We start from the raw sequence: 24,820 nt of genomic DNA on the forward strand, positions 1-24,820 counted from the left end.
CCCTAAGCTCTTTATTCATTTGGAGGGCTCTTAGAGAAGAGTTAATGAGAAATTTAATTAACGTATAACTTTCAGAGTGATTTTGCATTCCTCGTAATAAAAATATTTTCTTACAGTGAACAAGAAGAAAGGCACTCTCATCTTTCCCCCTCCTCTGGGACAGTGTGCCTTCGTGCTTCAGAACATTAATATTTCAATAGTCACACTGGATAAAACTGAACAATGGATGAAACCTAATTATTTTTCTTAGGCCTGTGATATGATCTTATCCAAGTTCATTTTCTTATATTCTATTCTAGTGATTTGCATTATAAGTCACTCATTCCTACCTGACAGATTTCCTTGAAAATTTGTACTGATAGAAAGAAAAGACGACTTTGTCTCCTCTTTGTTTCTTCTATGTTGTATTTTTCCCCCACACCCAAAATTATTGAAAAAAAGAATGAAAATCATGTCTCTTAGCTACCTCTGTTCCCTCCCTTCCCAGCTGTTCTTGCTTATTTTCTTTCTCATTTCTTTCCTCTGTTTTGTACAGATAGCCTCTTCTGATGCTGCTCAGCCTTTGGCATCCTCTCCTTCTCTGCAAGCTGCTGCTGAGAAGAGCAAAGCAGAGGTACATGGTTTTTGGGTGTAACTCTTGTCAGGTTACTGCTTTACACGACTGTTTGTGTTTCTATCGAGTAAGCTAACTAGAATATTTGAATCACTGGTAATACTTCAGGCACTTAAAATGCTTTTTTCCTTGCTTTCTGGACTATATAAGTGAAAAGAACTGATAACGTAGGACAAAGTGCATGCATGATTGCTACCTCTTGGTGTTTATATGACAAAATTCTGGTTCTGCTCTGGTTTAGTGTCACAAAACTGTGGAAACACCATTTCATTCCCATCCAGTGGGCATGAGTGTCATTGGTCCTGTCTCCTCAGGAATAATTTTTGGTATCTTTATTTTATATTACTTGCTTGTTTCAGGATCTAAATTATCAGTACTGTTCCCAGCCATTTAGTTCAATCTCCTTGGAGATAAATACAGAATTAATTTAGTGACACTTCTGTTAACTCATGTTGGTTTTAATATTCCTTCTAGCTTGGATATGTGTATGTGCTGACATTACATTTACTGTTTAGAAGAGCCTTTGAAAAACTTAACACACAAACAAGTATCTTTCATATGACCTTTCAGTAAATGTCACAATTTGCAACAATAACGAAATACAGGTTTTTAGAGAGTGAATGCTCAATGTTGGGCTCTTTTGGATACCTCACTCTAAATTGAGACTATATACAGTAAATGAAATATTTATGTTTAGATCATAAGTTAATGTTTGGGGTTTTTTCTAAATCCAGAAAAAGTGGACAGATATGAATTATTTTAGTTCAGCTATATTTTAAACATTAATTAAAATTTAAATGGACAGTGGCATGGAGTAGACCCACAAGCATTGGTGAATTTGACGTATTTTTAAAGTTGTACCAGGAATAGCAGCAGCCAGTTAGAATGAAAATCACCTTTCCTTTATTACCTGCCTCTCTTGGTGCATTCAAATTTGGAATTTCCTCTGTGTAACTAGTATGCCATGTTGTTAGAAATTAATCTTGGGGGGGGGGGAAGAATAATTTTTGCTGGCCAGTATAAAGCCAGTTTCATTTTGTTATCTTCATGGTGCTTTTTGACTGCTTTTGCAAGTAATGAAACACTTGAGTTGAAGCTCTGGCATGAATACAACATCTGAGAAATGTTTTTATTTAGTCTGAATTCGTTTTTATCTAATGGAGCTGAAGCAGAAAGCTTGCATATTGAAATTGTGAAGTGTGAAGATGAAGGACTTAAGGGTTTTCAGGTCCACAGTGAAAATGAAGTGAGTGAAAATAGTCACTGGGAATCAAGAGACTTCCTGTAGGCTTTATGAGATGTGAAGGTAGATACACTGGTGGAGTTTTAAGTCTTCATAGATAACACTAAGAGACTGTCAGGGCTTTGTTAAGGGCAATGGGAGGCATTTGTTTATATTGGGTCACCTTTATGGAGTGTTTTCCATATGAAACATACTGCAAGGCCTCCTCATTCTTGAAGTCCTGAAGAATAAGTTTCTAGAAACTTCTCTATCAGCAAGGTTTCTCTAACAAAACGTATTTTAAAAACATGTTGAAGTCAAAACTGGAAATCAGGCCAGCCTGAGGATGTTCATATGCAAAAGCTTTAACTCTGCTTTCACTTAAAACATATTCAAGTAAACTATAAAGGTACTGTGTTTGAAAAGTAAGTGTCCTGTTACGACACTTCCAACAACCTTTCCCAGGAGGAGAGGAAAAAAATTGCAGTTGTCTAAGATGAAAAGCTTCCACAGGATTAAGTTACTCAACTTTGGAAGGTTGGAGTGGAGAGTGAGGACAGGGAATGAAAGACTTTTGGAAAACTGTAGCTCAGACAGTATATTTGTATGATTTGCAGTACATTGTTATGGTCACGGAATTTTGGGAGTCTTTAGAATGCAGGTTGGTACTGGGATCAGTAACACGGTAAATGGAAGAAAGGCTAAGCTTTGTTTGAAAGACATAGCTATGCATTTGTAATCTCAGGTCAGTAAGCCTGCAAGTCTCAGGTTGTTATGATGACCTCAAAATAAAATACTGCTCTAGACTTGTCCCAGTCATACAGACTTTTTCTTGAACACCTGGCACTGCCACAGGTGAGATACGGTATTGGGTGGACTGTTGGTTTGGACTACTGTGCTCACTTTCGTGTTTTTAATGTTCACTAAAACCTAAGTTGGTCTCTGTTTCTTTTCTTCAAAACAGACATTCCAAATGCCCCTTTACTGCAGTTTCATGACTGTGGTCATTGCTTTCTGTTGCTAGACCCATGTTTAGGTGGGTGCTCACTGTATAGCCTCAGTTTCCAGGACCTGAGTGTTCAGGTTAATGCCTGATTGAGTAATTCACAGGAGTTAGTTGAGACTTGAGTAACTTCAGTGGAGTAACCCCAATCCATCTGGTAAACATGGTGAAAGTTTTGAAGATTGATTATTGGATGTTATGAAGAATGTGTTATTTGGGTCCCCCTGTGCCTAATGATCCCCCTAAAAACCAGAAAAAAACCCCAACCCATTGTCTTAGTGTTAGAACTCTTTTAAGCAAATGCCATGTTATACAGCTTTAAAAATTAGATATATTGGATGTTAAAAAGAAAAAAAACCCACAATGTTATTGGCAGAAACTTGTAGCCTAGTAAGCTGTTTTATTTTTAATACTGAAGTATCTTGGTTTCAGCTGGGACAGTTAATTTTCTTCTTGGTGGCTGGTGCAGTGCTGTGGTTTGGAGTTGGTGTGGGAGCAGTGTTGATACACTGATGATGGTTTTGGTTGTTGCTGGGTACTGTGTGTACTGGGTTGGGGACTTTGTGGTTCCTTGGGCCCTGCCAGTGAGAGGGCTGGAGGGGCACAAGAAACTGGGAGGGGACACAGCCAGGCCAGGTCACCTGAGCTAGCCGAAGCGGTATTCCATACCATGGGATGGCATGTTTGGTATATAAACTGGGGGAGGTCGGCTGGGGCTGCCCGATGGTTGCTTGGGGACTGGCTGAGCAAGGCTCAGCGGGCGGTGAGCAGTTGCATTATGTGTCACTGGTTTCCTTCCTTCCCTTCCCTTTGGATTTCATTCCTCTCTCCTTTTCATTGTAACTGTTACTGTTGGTGGTATTGTTCTTTTATTATTATTATTATTTATTTTGTCTTAATTATTAAGCTGCTCTTACCTCAGTCCTCAAGTTGTGCATTCCTTTCTGATTCTCCTCCCCAACCCTCTGGGTGAGCTGGGATGATGGGCGTGGGGGGGGGGGCTGTGTATGCCTGTGGGGGGCTGTGTATGCACACAAGGCCAGCACCGTGGGCAAAGGGGGCACAGGGGTGAGCGGCTGCGTGGCAGTTGATTGCTGGCTGGGATTAAACCACGACATGGAGCTGCACGGACAGTTATCTAACCTTTCAGTCTAACCTCCCAAATATTGGGAAGCTTGCTAAAAAAGTGTTTTGTGCACCACCACCAACAAAACCCCACCAAAATCTGTTTTGAAGCAGCTTTGAACATAGGGATCCAAGTCTAATGGCTGAAAGAACATTTAGGAGCTACTGTCTCATCTCCTTTATTACAGATGATAAACTCTTGTTCCATCCATTTTAATGTTCATGTATATACTCACTATTACTGTACTGTAGTTGTACAAGATCAATGCAGATTGCTGGGTCTATCACTGCTAACTCTGTCAAAGCACTTGCTGGCCTAAAAAGTCCATCTATGCCTTAAGGAATATTTTATGCTTTTCTTCAGTCGGGCTGGGTCTGTAATATGAACCCATTTATTCATTAAAAACTAAAATAAAAAAAGCTTATGTCTTGTCATTATGGTGCATATAAAGCAAAGGGATCTCTTATGACTCAGCGGGTCTGTCATATGGCCCAAGTCAACTTTTTAGATTCAGGAATATTATTTTTTTTAAGTGTACTAGATTAGCGTTTAAAAATTAACTCTCTGCAGAAAGCTGCATGCAAATTACCTTCCTATAGTTCTTTGGTCAACAAGACTGGCATCTGTCCTAATGACAGAGGTTACCAGAGTTAATGGAGTATTTGTAGATTATTTTTTTCTTTGAGCTTTGCTTAGCTTAGGAGAAGCAACACTGGGGTTTTTTTTTTCCTTCTGTTTAGAAGTAGAAATGCAGATGAGCAGGTGAAGTAATTGATTTCTTGAATGCTCAAAATGAAAATATTTTTTAGTGGTACTATTTGAGCAAAATGAGTCGCTTCTGGAAGTAGAGCAGATAGCATAAACTCTGAATTGAAAGAGAGTAACTGAAGATCTCTTATATTCTGTAGGACTGTAGACATTCAGTATGTTTGCAAATGCATTGTTATTGTGTACTAGCAAAATACTTTTTTTTCAGAAGGAAAAAGAAAAAAAGAAAGAAGAGAAAAAGAAAGAGAGAGAATCAGAAAAACCATCAAAACCATTAACAGTTGAAAAGGTAAGCATAGTTTGTTTTTTCTAGTTATTTTAAAATTACACATAGTATTAGAAATATACAAAGATTTGGAAGAAAAGGAATTTTTTAAGATGTGTGTGTGTGTGTGTGTGTATGACTAGTAATCCAGGTAATCCACATGAATGGTTTCCTTGTGCTGTTGCTTGCATACAGACATCAGTTGACCATATGAGGAGGAATGCGTTTGGGGGAAGAGGGAAGTGAGTTAAGCTTTGTTAAGATTTAAGCTCAGGTTAAAAACCTTATCAAGGTTTTTAAGATATACCATTGCTGCTCTTGCACAGAGATTTTCAGTTTCATTGAGCGCTTTATGATTCCTTAAAACTGTCTTTCATAAATTAATCGATTTTAAACATAACTCTAGGTAACTTGAAAATGCTCAACTAGATCATGTCACAGAACATGACAAGCAAACCAATTAAGGTGCTTCTTTATGCAGCCGTATTAAAGCGTAATGAGCGGTCTTAGCAACATGGGTACAATTAAAATTTCACTTACACTTCTGTATAGATTTAATATTAAACAAAAATGGAATGGGTGATTTAAGTATTAAATACAAAAATTTATTTTAAGACAGATGTCCTCTCTCAGATGATGTGAATCCATTAGTATGTTCTGATTCTGCACGCTAGTTCACAGAATGCATTGGAGTCTCCCATCTGTCAGTTTATTCCACAGTAGTGCTGTGCTACAATTACGAAAAATGTTGTGTATGCATGTGTTATGATTGCAGATGTATTTCTAGTTCAGTTTTCAAATAAAGCTTTTTATTTTACATAGTAAAACAAGAGACAAAAATGTATGTGCACCTGGAGTGGAAAAAAGCCCCTCCCCAATACAAATATCTTTTTTTCTGAAATCAGAAAGCAGTTTTGGAATAAGTTAGCACAGAAGCAAACTTTATTATGACAATTTGTGTGTCTTCCCTGAGCTAGTGGAAAAGGCTATCCTTATGGTAGGAGGTTAAAGCATATTTATGGATGACAATAAAAATATTACAACTGTTGATTATTGATACTTTACAAGGACATCCAGCCAAACTGAATGTTTTATTCTGTTCTTAGAACAAGATATTTCAGTTATAAAGGCTAAAAACATTGGTGTGGTTTGGAAAACTTAACTTTCCAAAACCCAGAGGTGTACTTTTGGTCAAGTTTGGTTTTAGAGAGTTTCCCTTTGCAAGGATGCCTGAACCTTGTTGCATGGCTGGGAATACTTGGTTAGGTGAGGAGAAAGGATGACAGTGCATAGTCACAGTCGAGGGACTACCCTAATACTTGAAATAAAAACCAGTTCCAATGCCACTGATTAGATTTACATTTGAAATGTCATTAGATTACTTGCTTAATCATTAACTGGTAAAAAAAAAGTATTTTGATTTTAAGTGCTTGTACTAAAAAATGTGGAATTTGGTAAATGTATCTGCATTAGATAATAGTGAAGTTGTAACAGCTGCAAAATGTTTGAAATACTGCAGCATATTTTATTTCATTATTAATGTGTCAGCACTGATTGCTCAAATGGTACTCATCTGTGTGTCATCTTTTTAATTTAAGAGATTCTTTAAGCTTAGGCTTTTCAAGGCTTTTAAAGATCATTCAAAATAAATTATTTTTAGACACAGCCTGTAAACTTTACATACTTTAAAACTGCGGTTGCTTTCTAGAATCCAAAGATAGAATCAAATGCTTGTTTCCATTGGAATGGACTGGTGAGATGGAAGACCAAAAGGTTTTTAATTTTATGTATGGAATAATAATACATTGCTGCTTTTGTGGTGTGAATCTGCTTCAGGGGATTGATAAACATTAATATTCATCTTAGTTTGACTAACACTGATATGCTTCACATCCTGTTAGAGACTGTAATTTTAAATACTGCGTGTTGCATCAGTAGAGGGGTGCTGGCGTTTTGGCATTTTCAGCAACCACATTAAGCAGTACCTGGCTGTTTATCCCAGTTCTCAGCTTCCTGGAGAAGGAAACAGAATCTGAGGATTCTTTGGACACTGCATATGTGAAGTCACTGATCATCCTTATTGTAGGCATGGTTTATCTATCTACAGCCTAGACATTGCAGGCTTGGGAAGTGAATGAAATAAAAATATATGACCAAGCAGCTGGCAGTTCTACCACAATTTTGAGACTTCTCTTGATTAAGGTACTGCGAGCAGTGTTTTAGCCGTACTGTAGAAGAATCAATAAAGATGGAGAAGATGATAGGTCTTAAACTGGTAGAGCGTTGAAGCTATAGAAAACTTCAGATCTCTTTACAAGCGTCATGTACTCCTACAAGTCTTCAGTTCCCAGCATCTTTTTTGTATCTTATGTTAAGTTTCTTAGCTCTTAAAACAAGAATATGCATCCGAAAGAATTCAGATGTTCACGTTCAGTTCTCATGTTCTGATCTCTGCTTCACAGAACTGCCTAATCTGCTCCTATATCCATGTAAGAGCCTTTCTTTGGTGTCTAACGGATCTTTAGCCTTTAATATGAACGTCTGTTGTGACTTCTGTTTTATTTTCAAATATTGCTGAAAGCTTGTAGCACTGATTTAGTAAACTAGTATTTCAATATTGCCTTAATGTGTCATGTAATTATGGTATAAAAGATACTTTGTTGATTAGCATGCTTGGATAAGTAGAAAGAACTGAAAATCTTTTAACTGATTTAACAACAGTGGGCTTTCTTAGTGAAATTGCTTTTCAGTAAGAATCATTGTGTCCTTAAAACAGGTTTCATGGGAAACATTTTTTATGAATGTTCGAGTTGGAGACAGTGATTTCAGATGTAAATTAGAATTTCCTCAAGATCAGAGATATCTACTGCAGAACAGTGAGGAGCAAGGATAGTTGTTTAACTTTTTCTGGGCTGTTCACTTTGTGTGACAAAATTACTGGGTAATTTCTAATATGATATTACTATGTCAGCTACAGATTGAGTCTAGTCTAGTGATTAGCACTTTATTGGAAGCAGCCAACAATGTGGTGTTGCCTGTAGGATCTGCACAATTTTTAATAAAATAAGTGACATTGCCAAGCTACTGGCAGCTGTAATGGTTTCTATCAGTCTAATTGAAGAAAGTTGGGAAACTTGCATAGCTTACCAAGGGTCCTTCCTCTCCTCTCCCCATGCCGTTACCACAATTAGAGACCTCCAATTTCCTCAGTGCTCATGTTTAAAGTAACCTTACCCTTCAGTTACTTCAGAGAAAAAGAAAAAAAATGCAAGAAAACTACTGGAACAATTATTATAGAGTTCTTCATGATATGAAAACTGGAGCCAGGTTACATGAAGCTGAGATGTCCTGTCAAAGCCCAGCCTGTTTGCAAGCAACAGAAATGCCAATTTTAGCAATATAAAAATGTGTTGAATTGCAAGAACAAATAATCAAACTGAGCTAATTGCATGCTGCTCACGCCAACAGCAAGAATAATAGCACAAGGCAGACTGTCATGCAATGAAAGCAGCTTTTAGATGTTCTGTACTCAAAATTTAGATTTTGTTAATTGGCTAAAAAATTAAATGTCATACTTTAAGAGCCCATTTCAGTAGTGGAGAGGGAAGTCAGTAGTTTGACCACCAATCTTATGTGTTTTGTTGATCGTAATGTGAAAACTTTTCATTTGTAGGTGACAAAAAAACCAGCTAGGCTTTGAATAGCCATCTTTTAAACTTCAACATCCTGCCCACCCTTTCATCAGCTGCCGAGGAGCTTTCCCTTCTTATTAATTACTCTTTTGCACAGCTGAAGTTGTTGAAATTTCTGAAATCGGCCATGATTTTCTTTTTTTTTTTTTCTTTCTTTCTTTTCTGCCCTAAGCTGTCTGAATGAGTTCTGCATTTGGAAACAGAGTAAAACAATGAACTCCTTTTTATTTCTAGTATGTCTACCAAGTAGTTTTTTTGTGCATCCTTGGGTAATTGAATGTGTTTAGTTTACAGTCATTTGGGGACTTCAAAAATATGTAACCTAAATACTCTACTGGTGTGTGAGGGAGCTATCAAAGCCTCATAGTAGTTTTCTGAACTAAGATTTAAATTGTGTGATTGTTTTAGCTAGAGTTTCTGCTCATAGGTCAGAGAAGCGCTTTAGGTAACCTTCATGCTGCATGAAGCGTGTTGGAGCAGGCTCTGTGTGTACCCCATCCACCTTCTACCTGTTTTCCACTGAAAGGAAGCATAGAATGGAAGGAGATGGGATGCAGTCCAGTCATTCAGGCTGGGGGATTGGGATTATGAGAGACATGGTTGGAACATGACCAGTGTGTGAACTGGGGAGACTGTATGCCCCAAGAGTTGCAAAGAATGGACTGAAGAAGACTGTGTTTACAAACGATCAAATGGTGTAAGGAATAATACTTTATTCAGTAAAGGCCTTGAATTGAACTATTTAGAACAGGGAACTTGGACTGAGCTGTATGAATGACTTGAATTTCAGACCAACTAGGACAAATCTAGGTTTTTTTCAAGACATGCCTTTTTATGTCTATCTGCAGTACAAATTCAAACAGAAAAGACATAACTAGGTATGACATTGTGAGGCTTTGGGATGCTCCCAAAGTTCAGGGGGAGAAAATTCATGTGCCTAAATGTTCAGATTTTCTAGGGTACAACTTTTTCCATAGTATAATTTTTAAATGAAAAAAGCCTGATGTGCATCGATGCTAGCAATTCAGAATTAAGCCAGAAGTGATGTGGAAAACTGCCCACGGAAAATTTGGCAAGTATTTCTGATATCCAAAATTAGAAAGTTCAGCTAAGTCCATGGCACTGAATGCTTTGGAAGTGTTTGAGTTTAGCACTGTGTATGTAGGTGTTTATTTTAGAGGTTTCACATCAGTTGAAGACTTTCATGAAAATATGTGATGGTTTCACCGTGAAATACTGCATATTGAGGGCCACCGTTATTGTGAATCCACATCTAATTTATTCAAAGCAAGCCCATTTAAGATAGTAAAGTTAAATGGGTAAGATGTAAAGAACAAACTTTTTTTTTCTACAAGCTACTTGTGCTTTTGCAAACTAATGCTGACATTCAAAGTCAAGACTTTTTTCATTCTGCTGAACATATCAGGATGATGAATGTTTCTGAAGAATTGCAGCAGTTAAACTTGATGAACTGAAGTACTATTTGACACTGTGAGCTTAGTTTGTTTTATTATATTGCATTTTGAGTTTGAAATTGGCTCTTGTTTGCATGTCGAGTTAAGTGACAGAAAAGGGTCAGTTAGAGGTTATCTTTCAGTGGTAGTATATCAAATGCTGTTTTTCTTCCCCAAACTGGAGACTAAATTGCCAGCTTAGACTCAGCAGTAATGGTGAGTTGCTGCCTCTCAGTCAGCTGGTACCAACCACCACCAGAAGGCCTGCATTGCGGAGGTACTGGCATAAGTTTATTTGCATTTCAAAAGTGCTAGGTAACCCCTCAAATAAAAGTGAGGGCAAATTATGTTAGTAACTTTTCCCCTTCATATAGGAAAAACAATGTGTCAAATATTCATTTAACCAAATAGGAAGAACTTAACGTAGCCTATTAGGGTGGTGTTTTGGTTTTCCCCCCAAGAACACCCAAAACTCCCACAAAAATCAACCTGTCTGGGCAAGTGAGACAAGAGGAACTATTAGTTCCCATTAATTCTCTGGCGATGCTTTTTACTTACCTAAATTATCATCCTAATCATTTTGTACAAGGAGAAATTAGTTTGAGCAAAGTGCTCTAGTGTTCTTCACTTCTATATATATATGACTGGCACTGTGAGAATGAAAGCCTGCAAAATTTTTGGTGTCCCCTTAAACACCAGTTTGATATAAGTGATATATTTAGGCGTTTACTTTTAAGTTGTAGGAATAAGTTGACTCACAAATATTGACCTGAATGATAATTTAAATATAGAATTACATTATACATGTTCTATTTTCTTTATTTTGATACCGTACTGAAGATATATTTGCTAAATCACTCGAATAGTTAATATGTTTCCCTAGACTTCAAAACATTATTTGTCTTTGAGTAATTTAATTTTTAAATGGTTTTCTTTATATTTACATAAAAAATGTAATATAAATTTAAATTATAATATATTAGCAATCAAGCGTATTCATGGGAACAGAGAAACAGAAACGGATTTTGCCTTCTGGTTGAATACACAGTCCTATTTATACTCTTAGTCCTTGTTTTCACAAATTCAAGCTAAGTAGCTATGAGCTGAAGCTCAGGAGGGTTGAGGAATATGTGATAAGACTTAGGGCAACCTGTTTCCTTGCCTCCTACCCCCACAGAAGGTGGAGGTTTTTAAAGCTTCTCTTTCTCTCAGTCTGCATTTTATGGACCTGTCCCAGCCTGGTTTTACATTTCTAATCATACCTTTTCAGTCTTATGGAAGAGATCAGATTATTTTGGGTTCTTTGGTTGCTTCTAATGCTAATCTGAAGAAAGGCAAATCAAATTAGATTCTTTCCCAAACTGTGCAATTCATTCCTTTTGCAGCTAACAAAGGACTACTTATGTTTGAGGATTGCCTTGAAAAATAGTCTTAATGAAATTAATCTGGCATGGCTCTTATTACGTATTGGGACTTGTAGACAAAGAAATTAAGAAATCGATATTGCAGGTAGAAGCAATTGAAAAAGAAACCCTTTTTTTTTTTTTTTTTTCCCTCAGATGAGAGGAAGGGTATTTGTCTTTTTAGTGTTGGAAAAGGAGTCAACCTACAGGAAGGGTATCATGTTTTTTCCTCAGCCTGGTGCATGTTCTCTGTATTGGCTTGATCCTCTCAACTCTGGTCTGCAGCAGAACAGTATTTTAATGTAACTTTTTTTTTTTAATTCTGCAGAAATGGAATCTTAAAACTGTGAGAACAAGCTTGGGGTTGGCCTGCTTTGGTTAAATTGGCCCTTAAATTGCCAAACTATTCTTAACAAAAAAGTATTGTTAAGTATGCTTAGTTTTAATTGATCCTCAGGTATATTTTTGCTCCATGCAGGGTCAAAACCACAAATTGCCCTGGGTTTTCGATTCATAATACTTATTAACAGATGGCATTTTTAGGTTTCTCCTGCTTGCTTGTGACAAGCTTCACCTTTTTTCTACTGACTTTGAGGCAAGTAGGAAGACCACATCTACACATACTTATCTGTATATTGAACGAAAAAAAGTGGGCGCATTTAAATAAGCAGGAACTAAATCAGCCTTATTCATGGATGGATGCTATCTTCAGATAAAAACTTCTGTATGACCAAGACTTACTCATTCTGAGACATTTGAAACCACAGGAGCATGCATGATTGAAAGTGCAAATATACAATCACATCTAAAAGGTTTTATAAACATTATAGTACTAGTTAGGAGACTGTATACAATCAAACACGTATGCAAGAACAAAAACCATGATGTTTTTACAGAAGTGGTACTGATACATGGAATTGAATGTAAAGAAGGGTGAGGAGCAGCTGGACTCAATGATCTTAAAGGCCTTTTCCAACCTAAACAGTTCTATGAATCTACATCACTAAGAGCAGGAATAGGACATTTAATTTAAATAATGTTACTCAAAATAATAACCTTTTCTTGTTTTGAATAAGACTTCCTTTTTTTCCCTAAAATAACGCAAGTATTGCAGCATGAGCAAAGCAATCAAGTATCTTTGTGTGTTCTGTTTCACTTTACTGTGCTTAAGCTAGTACATGCTTAAACTCCTTAGGGGAGAGAGATCTCACTCCAGTGTGTGACCATCAAGCTGGGACAATGTGGAGTAGTGGGAAGGACAGTCAGGTGTGCAGATGTTACTTAAGAATAAAGATAGTAACTCTATTTTCCATAAAAAATATTTTTAGATGCTACTGACAATATTAAAAGCGCCAACATTAGCTTAAGCTTTGAATTGTTAAAAAAATAATTAAAAAATCGCCGTAAGAGGTTTCAACAAGCTTCCAAACACTGTCATGCAACTTTCACTGTCTTCCAGTTTAGATTCATAGCTGATGTAGGTATTGATTGTGTGGCTTTTTACTGAAAGGAATGAGTATTTATTTGAACTGTTGACTTTATTATGTTTTGATAGGTGCTCATGGCACTAGAGCAGTTGCACAGAAAACTTTATGGCTCTGGCATTCATCCTGTTACATAACTGTCACCACAAAATTAACTCAAACGTGTTTGTAAGGTAATACTGTAGCTACAGGTATACAGAGATAAAAGCAAGATAAGGTAGAAATGATCTTTTTTTTGGAGGAAATGAGCAAGTTTCTTGCTCTAATTTTGTGAGGTGCTAAGGATGGTACAGAATTCTCACCGGTTACCTAGTTGTTCAAGTAACTAGCATCTCTTTAATACTGATTTCCTTATATATCAATCAACACTGTTGATCATCTGCCATCAGTTGCCTCCTGTCTCTGTTGAAAAAGGGGTTACAACTAGGTGAGCTTGTCTTTCAGTTTTGCTTCAATTTTTTCCTTTCTAAAATTGGCACCTGCAGCTAGAAAATGGAGGCAGTTGTGAGGTTGGTCCCCATGCAGGTCAGTGTACTGTTGAAAAATAAATCTGTCGCGCCTCTCTGCCCAGCAAGTATGGCCTCTCTCAGCTTGAGGATATTGTGCTTTATGTCAGAGTAAGGTACTGCAGGCTTGTCTGTTAAGCAGGTAGTGTAGTAACGTGGGAACTTCTGGTCAAGATGACCTATGTATTTTTTGGTCTTACATACTTAATCCTCGGTTTATACTGTAACTAGATATCAGTGTATCTGTTTCCTTTGTTTAGACATAGACTGTTTTAGTGGTGTAAAAGAAATTGGTTGAATTTCAGCATAAATGTTGAAATGTGTGCCTGAGCAAGCGAGTCATAGCCCTTGTAATAACACTTTGAAGGGTCAGTTGTGCAACTTCTGAATCTTTGAAGCTGTGAGTCTACACAGTTTTAGTGATCCTTACATATTGAAAATTGTAAACACTCATTTTCAGAATATCCATAAATTTTAAATAGGTTCACGTTATTTAAACTGGAAGAATAAAAACAGAAGTTTGACTCATTTGACTTGTTTCCAGTTGAGATGTAGACTGCTAGAGTGGATTGTGGCTAGAATGCGTCTTGATAGTGTTAAAGATTATGGAGGGTGAAGATGAAGAAAATGGAATCAAGTAAAGGGAAATCTCTTTTTCAGTGTTGCTTGTAATAAGTTAAAACTAATTAGTTTCTAAAGTATTTGTTTCAAAGTGATTAATTTTGAAATAAGAACAAAACTGAGGGGAAAAAACCTGACTGGCAGAAAAAACTAATACAGCTAATGGTTGTAGACATGAACAGCTAATGATGCATTAAACATTTCTCCTTCTTACGAAGTTCTGCATTTGTGAAACAAAATTATCTACTTGTGTATGAAGGATGATAAAGTACTTGTCAATTTGCTCCTAACTTCTGTAGCAGCGAAAGAAAAGCAACAAGCTGATACAGAAGTAAGAAAAATTAACCTATGGCGCTACTTCAGTCTGATTAGCTGTCAGTGACAGGATTGAATTTCCATGGAGCTAATGGAGAGGCTTTTAAAAGATGCATCTCTCTATACTCTATACACAGTATGCTTAGACTTCTTAAAGTGTTTGTATTGTACTGCTTGCCATAATGATAGAAAAGATTGGCAGTACAGAGTATCAGTCTACACTCTAAGAAACAGAACTCTATTAGGAAGAATCCCAGCTCAGAGGTGGTTTATATTCAGTGTGATGCTGTAAGGCTGTGTGGCTAAAACATAAAGACTGCAAGAATCAGAGGAATGACAACAGGGAGGAAATCCAGAATAATCTAATGAGTGAAAACAGACCATAGTGATCTGCTGCTCCTGTGTCCGTCAAAGGAGACTGGTGAGGTGGGTCAAGGAAATTGATTCTCCCCCAGGAACTCCGGGCAAGTAATTGTATACTAGGCAGTGGGACTTATGGGAGGTAAAGAGAAAAGAATTTGGGGGTAGGGCAGAGAATATTGTATGAAGTTTATTATGGGATGTATAGGTGACAGACCAAAAGTAGGGAAATTGAGGAGTCTCAGTGGATTGAGATGGAACAAGTATGAGGAAGTAGGGGGGAAGGGGATAAAAAGGGACAGTCACATACATGCGGGTTGCCGGGCAGTATGCTTCTCTGAGCCCTGCGCTTGATCGCTGCAGGCTGTCCTATAATCTTGCCAAATTCTATTTGCAACCACGTTGTATGTGAGTATGTTGTCTCTTCTCCGTGTGTGTGTGAACACTAGCAAACTTCAAACTGGACTACCAGATAAGTAGGATAACAGACTGGTGTTGACCATAGCCAAAAAGGCTGCAGGTTTGGGGAAACTAAGAGTCAGCAGGGTCAGCAACTGCATATACCAGCATCTAGAAGCCAACTATTGCAAAGGCAGCATGTCTAAGACTGGAGACACCCATGTTGTGCTCGTGCACATGTGTAATAGCAAATCTGCTGTACTAGCCAGCGAGTAGGATATCTGCATTTGGAAAAATCCAAGGTCTGAGCTGGTCACTGGCTAAGGATGTAGGGTCTTGATAATGGATGAACTTAGTTTTCATACAAAAAGCATTTTTGAGCAAAATTCCACTTTGTTACAGTTCAGGAAAAGATTACAAAGCATACCTCCACAAACAGGGATGGAAAACAGTGCTTGGATTGTTTTTTCACTGTGAACTCGGTCAGTTGCCATGCCTGAAACAGCTCATTCTTATCTGGATTTGTATGAAGAATGAACTACAAATACATAGCCCTTAATTCTGATTGGGTACACTAATGTTGCTCTGTCTATGACTCAAAAGGTTTTTAGAAGGAAAATTGTAAAAGAAAACAGCTTGATGAGGAACTAGAATTCAGCATTATTGTTATCTTGCCCAGGCCAATGAGCTCAATAGAAATGAAGTAGAAATATGTAAGCTGAGTTCATATAACCATAGAACTGAAGATGTATTTAAAACGGCTTATAAAAATACAAATCATGTTTATTTCATTTCACACTTTGACCCTAATCCAATTTATAGCTGTCATAGTGGGATGCTGGATCGCTACAGCTTTAAGATGCATCTGTCTAGATTTTCTACTTCATAATGATTTCTTCTAAAAGATTTAAAAAACAGGTTTTATCAGATTAAAAGTAATCTAAATCAAGTTCCATCACAAGATAATACAAAGTAGGAAAAGGGTTGATAAACAGCTTTTCCCTCTGCCTTTTGTGTCCTTGTAAACAGGTCCTTGCTTCAGGGCTCGAATGCAGTCATTCCACAGATACAGAGCGGCACCAAACTCTGCTCAGATCCTTACCCCCAGAATCCCTAGAAGACTTTGATAGCTCTGCACTCAGACTACACCACCTATCGTTCTGTGCAGTCTTGCCATCTCTAGTTTGGCTTCAGGTTCCTACATCTTGTGACTGTTACGTAGCATTCATCTTGCAACCTTTTGATGCCTTTCTTCAGGAGCCCAACTTAGGGAGAAGGAGCTTGCCCTCTTTTTTTTCAGACTCTGTTCTGAACTTGTCAGCTTTAAGAACAAAATATATTTGAAAATTAATGCATACAAATAGTATTTCAAATATGGTTGATATTATGTAGATTTAATACGTTAATATAAGAATTTAAACAGAAAGATTTAATATTTTCTATTTTGCCATAGTCTCAGCAGTAAGTATAAAAAGAAAGACAACTTCATTTTACTAAGTTTTCTCTTCTACAGTTGCATACTTTGTTTTGAGCAAGGTAAAAGGGCCTCAGAGAATGTCTGATACATTAGAAAGGAGCTAAACTGGTTCAGCTAAGTGTGCGACCTGAAAGGCTTTAAGCCTTCTTAGAATACATAGACTAAGGTAAATGAAATCTGAGCCAACATTTTAAATTCAGTTAAAATAAAATGGTGCTGCGGGGTGATCAGTAAGTAATAACAAAGGAATAGTTTTAATCCACTTTCTGTAGAAATCATTAGCGTATTAGCCTAGACCCAGATAAAATCTTACTAATGGAGCAAGATTATGGTGCAGCTGTCTGTCAGTTCTGCCATGAAGTTTTTAATTCAAATGACTGAAAGATATAACACATTTTACATAATGTACACATACCTTGCCCTAACTGTGAAAATCTAATGAAATCTGTATACATAGGTTTTTAAAGTGGAGATGTAGGTCAAGAACCACTTAACAATGTTTTCCTTCAGGACTGTGTTTTGACTGAATGACCTTTATGTGTACAGAATCCTATTTAAGAACGACAATAAAAGGCAATTCAGTTCTGTTGGGTTTTTGGTATAAATGCCTTAAATTAACTTACCTGCATCAGTATGAGTAGTTCAGTGTCTAGAGTGTGATTCACTAGAATAATTGTAATAGACTCCTAAGTAATAAACTTACATTTTCCCTTTGAGTTAGCTTTTTGAGGTAATTCCAGTTTTTTAAAAAATTGGCAGCTTTTTTTTGCTTGGCATGCAGTTTTTTCTCTTGATTAGTAATGCGTCAGAGTTTGCTTGCAGAGTCACTGTAGTCTGTACAACTTCACAATGATACCGTTGTAGTGTATCTTGTGATTCAGTATTATTTGTATTATATATGTATGACTTGTATGCTTGTTTTCTGGCTTTTTTGCTAGTTAAGCAAAATAGAAGTTCATCGCTTGGTAAAAGCATCCTAAGTTTTGAAGAGTTAGTCTGATCTCTAAGTTTCTTCATATTTAGTTGCAAGTTTCAAAAAAAATGCTGGTATCTTTTAGGACGGTAAACAGAAAACATTTCATTTTTAATGTGATTTAAATTGAATATTATGAAGGGATTAGTTTTTACTTATTTACGTCAGATGCAAAAGCTGTAAAAATGTTCTTTAAGAATTCTAGAATACCTACATAAGTATTGCTTAAATAGATACGGACTAAACTAACTTGTATAGTAGAAGTATATGAGCTGTCAGGAAAAACCATACCTACAATCCTATTGCAAGCTTATAGTAAATTACTAACATTATTTTCTCATAATGGAATTCTCAAATGTTTATGCTGTCTGGCAAGTTTTATTGCAAGCAGGTAATGAAGAGGGAAGGAATCCAATTACTTCATGCACAAGACATACAATTCCTACCTAATAAAAGCAAAGGAAGGCTTTTGTTCAGTAGCCATAGAAGCGTCTATGAGCTCTAGTGAGTAAACTGGAAATTGCTTTTAAGTAAGTTAGAAGTGCTTTTCACTAAATTATTTGATGGATCTTCAGCTTTCATAAAGCTTCTTGCAGTTAAGGTAGAGTATAGAAATAAGAAATGCATGGGTAGTCAGATGTGTATGAAACAGACTGAATTGTAGATTCATATGAATTTTTCATTGAAGTAGAAAATTGAGGAAAGTGTGCAGAGAAGTATTTTTTGTGTGTAATATTAAAGTATGAAAACAGGAGCAGATAACTGGAGTGGACAGCTGATGGATCAGATTTTTGACAGTAACTGATATTTTGCTTCAGAGTAGGAGAGAGATTTACTTACGACTGCTCTGACTGGAGAGTTTTTCTACTTCAGAGGTAGTCATGTGGCTTGTGTCTTGCACCATGTATGCTACCACTTCTGTGTTCTCAGGTAATGTAAATGAGAATAAGGTCAATGTTAATAATAATAAGTGTTTCTGAATTATTCACATTAATGTCTTGTGGTAGTGAATTCAGAAAAAGTTCCACTTGGTTTTAAAGTATTTTTTGGGGTGGTTACATTTCTATTGGGTGTGATAAGCCTTTCAGACCTGTTAAAACCTTCACGTTAGTACATACGAAGATAATTGGCATAACTTTGCAGAAGCAGAAAATGGAAACTTGAATTACCTAACATTATTCTCTTTTTCTCCCAAAGTCACTCGTTTACAATAAATAACCACAGTATTTTCACTGTGTGCTGGCACTTTTGAACCAGGCCTTACCAAACAAGTTTGTTTCACCATTGTCAGTTCCAGTGCAAAATGCCCTCAGCTGCCTCTGTCAGAGGAGGGTGATGTTCTGAACAGGGATGTGCAGAAGAGTAGACCATGAATGCAGAGTTTAGACTGACCATAGGTTCTGGAGTGTATGGTCATACTAAAAAACGTTGTGAAAGGATTGCAGTGTCCTTAATAATTTCACAAATGTGGATTATTTTCCTATTTTGCTACAATAGTAATTAAAAAAAGAGAATGGGGTTAACTGCAGAGCCACGTGGTTGCTGCTAAATCTGAAAATTCCTTTTTTTTTTTTCTCCTTCTTATTAGAAGACCTCACGTACGTTGTCTGTTTTGTCAAACAGACAAGTTGGTGTAAAGCTTTCCACTACCCATCTTCTACACCTAGTAGCCAGATGTGTATAGGCACAGTGCTGAGCATCGGGAAAGGACAAGCTGTTGTTTCGCAGAAAGGGAGAATCAGTAACACCAGCGACAGACCTCACAGAATGCTGTTATGTACGTGAATTTAATATGTGTGTGTCTGTCAGTCGTGGTGGCAGTGACCCTCCTTTTTGTCCTGCCCATGAGATAACCTTATCCTTTGTATGTGCTATACTGTAATCTTTGTACAGAGGGAGGAGGAGGATTGACTTGGCAATGCTTTCATTATACTTCTTTTCTCTGAGGCAGAATCAGTTACTCATTTAATGGTTACGTCCAAAAATAGCTGGCTGAACAAAATCTGATGAAATGCCCGACTGAGACATTGTACATCCTACAGTACGCATTTTGTGCTTGAGGTGTTACTTAGTGTTTTTCACAATCCCATCTTCTGCAGACTTGCTGTCTGCAAGAAAACATAGCGCCCATTCCAAGGAGTGGGAGTTCACCTTTGGATGAGTCTACTGCAAAACTGTAATGCTCAGATTCAGGGCTCTGAGGGTTATGTATGCTAAGCTTTGGTGGGAAAACGGGACTTGGGAATTCACTATGCTTTGTAGGGTGAGTTCTGTATATAGGTTGATTCACTTGACTAATGTGCTCCTTGTATCTGCTTGGTGAACTCTGTAGAATGTTAGAGAAAGTGAAGAGAAGGCAGTTATGAAGAAAATGAACCGACAGTGGTGAAGTATTACTGGCTGTATGTGTATATGTACGTGTGCACATATATAGTCCTTGAATTTATTAAACAAGGTGCTTAGAGGTTGGCTTGCTTTAGTTGGCAAAACAAGAAACATGATTGTGCAAAAATAGCAAAACTAAAATGATAGTTATCAAAAGCATTACATCAATATGGCATGTGTTGATAGGGCAAAGTTCAGCGGGCACAATGTCACACGGTACTGAATATCCCTTCCGTCAGTTCAGGTCAGCTGTCCTGGCTGTGTCTCCTCCCAGCTTACTTGCCCCCAGCCTGCTTGCTGCAGAGACAGAGTGGGGGAACACAAAAAAGCCTCGATGCTGTGCCAGCACTACTTGGCAGTTTTTTAGCCACAAATCCAAAACATAGCACCATACCAGCTGCTATGAAGAAAGCTAACTCCATCCCAGCCAGACCGATACAGGCAACTAGCGTGCAAAATGTATGGTATAAAGTAGGTATCAGTCCTCTTGTCCTTGTCAAAGAAGGGTCCTTATTTACTAGATAACTTGCTTTACAGTGACATAAGAGAAAAACAAGTCTGTAAAATCAACTCTAGAACTTAATGTGTGGATAGGGTAATTAACACTGTTACTTGCTGATTTAGTTGGTTTCATTTAATTCAGGAGGTGTTTCACATAAGTTGAACTAGAATGGTGTTACTAGTGGTATATCGAGAGCAATGCATTGTGAGAGTTCAGTAAAAGGTAATATTGGTTGGTATAAAGCTGAGCTTTGCTGTTTAAATTGAGACCCATTAGGGACAAATAAATTTGGAGGTTTTTTGCTCTCCTAGTGTTCTTAACCTATTTATCAAATTAAACCCTCAAATAACTTTTATTGCTGCACAAAATGAGTAAAGAATACAGGAGAGGGCCCAGCAATGCAACATAAAATGTGGGTTGCTGAATTAAAAGATACTCTTTCATGATGGAATGGAAAACTTTCTTCTTTTAAGTAAATTGGGAAGTTTTTTTTTAATGATGCTCTTTGGTCCTTAAGGATGTAGTCAGAATTTGAGCAAAATAAATCTCAAACCTTTGGTACAGATTTTTGTAACTTTTCCACTGGACTGGAAACTACTTTAAAATCTCGGAGATGAACTGGTAGGAAAATTAATAGGATCGATAAGTGATTAACCCTACTGTTTCCTAATGGTAGGAAAACTAACAAGATTGATTAAAACATAGGCAGTATCTCTATGAGTTACAAACAGACTGGCTGGTGCAGCCTCCACTAATGAAGGCATCGGCTCAATGCGAGTCTAAGAGGCTTACATTACATAACAATATTAAAGCAGGAGTATGCACTTGCTTGCTTTAAAATTGTAATAAATTATAGATGGCCTGGTCCTCTCCACAGTTGCCTGCTTTTGAATTTGTGATGGTTTCTTAGCACAAAACATTAGTTGAACAAGGTGCAATGTGGAGGTATATGCAGATTGCCAGCATATATAGTTCTGTCCACTAATTTCAAGCCAATTGACTTTCAGTGAAAGTGTGTAGAAATTAAATGAAGATCCAAATATTCAGCAAAGTATTTTCATTTTATTTGAATAGGAAAGAGACGCAGCTTCTCATCTGTGGACATAATTTTGCAGCTGTTAATTTTGTTATAGGAAAAGTTTAAAATAGGAACTTCCCATAAATATTTGTTCTTTAGATACTGAAAGGTGATTAATCTTGTTACCTAAGGAATACTTACAGATAAGGTATTAGCACCATGCTGTCACATTATGTTTTTATTGTATTGTAGATGTACAGCAGGCAGGATTTAGATGTAGATTGATTTGGGTATAAAATTGGAAATTTGTCATCACTGGATACTAAATGGTGAATTGAATGAGAGCAGAAATTTAAAGAGGGAATTTTCCATGATAGCACCTTTATCAGTTTTTAGCACACAGCCACGTACACTTGTTTTATATACTTCTAATAAAATACAGTCAACGTAGGACTTAGGGAAATGTTATCCATGTGATTATCTAATATTTTGATAATTAGTCTACCTTCTAAATATTAAGCCAAAATGCAGATACTTTATAAAGGAGTAGCACATGTGTTAGTCTACCACACAGCCTTTTCAGGAGAACAAAAAACAGAAGTTCTGATCAGACAGTAGAAGAAAAAGCTACTCTTGATCTTAGTCCATTCTTTCTTGACTCCTTTAAAGTACTCACCTTCCCATACTGTCAGCATGGCATGTCTCTCAGAGGGTCCTCATAGCAACTGTTACTTCTCCTGCAGTAGTACTTGATTTTTTTTTCCCCAGATTCTGTTTATTAAGTATGGTGTATTAATATTGCATAATATTCCTGCAGAAGATGCTTGCGCTTAATTGCTGAAGCAATCTAAAAAGCTGCTACAAAAATGGTCTCTGAGAGCAAGCTTCAGGAAGAGGCTATGATAGATACAGATGAGACAAAATCCAGTAAGGAATGGTTACTCATAGGAGAAAGGGCTTGTTGCTACAAGACACAATGTACAAGAAACACACACAATAAACAGTGTTTCTGTGCATTAGGCATTGCACCAGACAAGATCACAGTATTCCCGAGAAGGTTGCTTTAGCCCCTTCCAGTGAGAAAATTAAGAGATTGTTAGGGTGCCAGAAAGCTTGAAAGTCCTTCAGCCTTGGCAAAAATGCCTACCAAGAGCAAATAAAATAGCTGACAATTTCTGTGTGCTCTGTCACTTGAGTGAATCACAGAATCGCAAAATGCTTGAGGTTGGAGGTCATCTGGTCCAACTCCCTGCTCAAGCAGGGGTCACCTAAAGCAAGTTGCCCAGGCCTGTAACTGGGCAGCTTTTGAGTAACTCCAAGGAGGGAGACTCTACAACCTCCCTGGGTGACCTGTGCCAGTGCTCAGTCATCCTCACAGAGAAAAAAGTGTTTCCTGATGTTCAGAGGGGACCTCTTGTGTTTCAATTTGTGCCCATTGCCTCTGGTCCTGTCACTGGGCACCACTGAAAAGAGCCTGGCTGCAGCCTCTGCACACCCTGTCTTCACATACCTATACATGTTGCAACTCCCTTGAGCCTTCCCTTCTCTGGGCTGGACAGTACCAGAGCTCTCAGCTCATATGAGAGATGCTCCAGTCCCTTCATTATCTTTATGGCCCACCACTGGACTTCTCCATTGTGTCTGTCTCTCTCCTGCTGCAAAACTCAGAACTGGACAGAGCACTCCAGGTGTGCCTTCACCAGTGCTGAGTATGGGGAAAGGATCACCTTCCTCAACCTGCTGGCAATAAATAATTGTTCTAGTGCAGCCCAGGTGAGATACCATTAGCCTTCATGGCCGCAAGGGCAAATTACTGGTTCATGATCAACTTGGTGTCCACCAGAACCTCCAGATCCATTTTTGCAAAGCTACTTTCCAGCTGGTGGTTCCCTAGCATGTACTGGTGCCTGGGGTTGCTCCTGCCCAGGAGCAGGACTTTGTACGTCCCCTTGCTGAACTGCATGAGGTTCCTCAGACCATTTCTCCACTTGCTCAGGTCGCTGGATAGCAGCACAACCTTCTGGCATGTCAGCCACTCCTCTGTTTTGTGTCACCTGCCAACTTGCTGAGGGTACGCTCTGCCCTATCAGCCAGCTCATTAATGATGTTGAACAGGACGGGACCCAGTACTGACCCCTGGCATACAGCACTAGTGACTGGTCTCCAGCTAGACTAATCACTACTCTCTGGATCTGGCTGTTCAGTTAATTTTTCAATCCACCGCACTGTCTGCTCATCTAGGCCCTGCTTCATCAGCTTCTCTATGAGGGTCTTATGGGAGACAGTGTCAGAAGCCTACTGAAGTCAGGGTAGACAAAGTGCACTGCTGTCCCCTTGTCTACCAAGCCAGTCATGACGTAGAAAGTTACTGGAGTGGCCAAGCATGGCTTCCTCTTGGTGAAGCCACCATGCTGATTCCTCCCAGTCACCTTCTTGTGCTTCATGTGCCTGGAAATGGTTTCCAGGATTCATTGTTCCATCACCTTCTTAGGTACCGAGGTGAGGGTGAGCAGCAGGTAGTTCCCTGGGTCTTCCTTCTTGCCCTTGAAGATAGGAGTGACAGAAGGACATACTTAAGTGAAAGGTTAAAAGGACAGCACTGGGAGGAAAAAAAACCCCAACAGTAAAGTATTACTGTATCCCAGTTACCTGTCATCGACGTGACTGCAAAAATTTACGATGCCCATACTGGATCTGAATAATGAGCATGTCCCCGCTTCTCCACCGGAGATGCGCTTTATAGGTGAAAATATTTGTTAGATGTTGCAAAGTTAATTCTTTATTTGCCTCCTTAAGTTGGTAGAAGTACCTAGTACCTGTTGAACTGGGATAACTCTAATGGGTTATTGTGGCTTTTTTTCAAAACAGTGACTCAGTTTTTCTTAAGGCAAAAAAAAAAAAAAAAAATCCAAGTTGTGCTAGATAATAAGCTGATCAATGTGGAGGATGCAAAAGAATTTACTCCCTAGAAGCTTGTTCTGGCTTCGGGGTTTTTTTTAGTGATATTTGTAAATAAACAGTTTTCAGTAATCTCAGAATAACTTAAGGCAGAGAGCATCGCTTGCTTTCAATAGATACTCCAATGTGAGAACAACCTTGAAGAATAGCATAGTGGCCATTAGTGACAACTGTGAAAAATGGAAATGTAAGGCCTGCATATCAAAGATGTTTTGATGCTCTGCTGTTTGCAAGAACGGTGTTTCACAAGAATGTACTACTACCATAAAACTGATT

The 24,820-nt window shown here is 37.9% G+C and overlaps 1 protein-coding gene across 2 annotated transcripts in view; it reads left to right on the forward strand.

The window, feature by feature from the left end:
• Nucleotides 1-24,820, forward strand: part of SMAP1 (small ArfGAP 1) — a 96,066-nt gene that overhangs the window by 45,510 nt on the left and 25,736 nt on the right. Inside the window, exons 5-6 of one of the 2 annotated variants that reach the window (XM_037391597.1) lie at nucleotides 536-613; nucleotides 4,941-5,021. In XM_037391597.1, the coding sequence (XP_037247494.1) occupies nucleotides 536-613; nucleotides 4,941-5,021 (159 nt within the window). The remainder of the gene's footprint in view (nucleotides 1-535; nucleotides 614-4,940; nucleotides 5,022-24,820) is intronic. The other variant, XM_037391599.1, reaches the window with a different exon arrangement.

This window comes from Falco rusticolus, chromosome 6 (assembly GCF_015220075.1).
Source record: "Falco rusticolus isolate bFalRus1 chromosome 6, bFalRus1.pri, whole genome shotgun sequence".
In the NCBI taxonomy this organism is placed as follows: domain Eukaryota; kingdom Metazoa; phylum Chordata; class Aves; order Falconiformes; family Falconidae; genus Falco; species Falco rusticolus.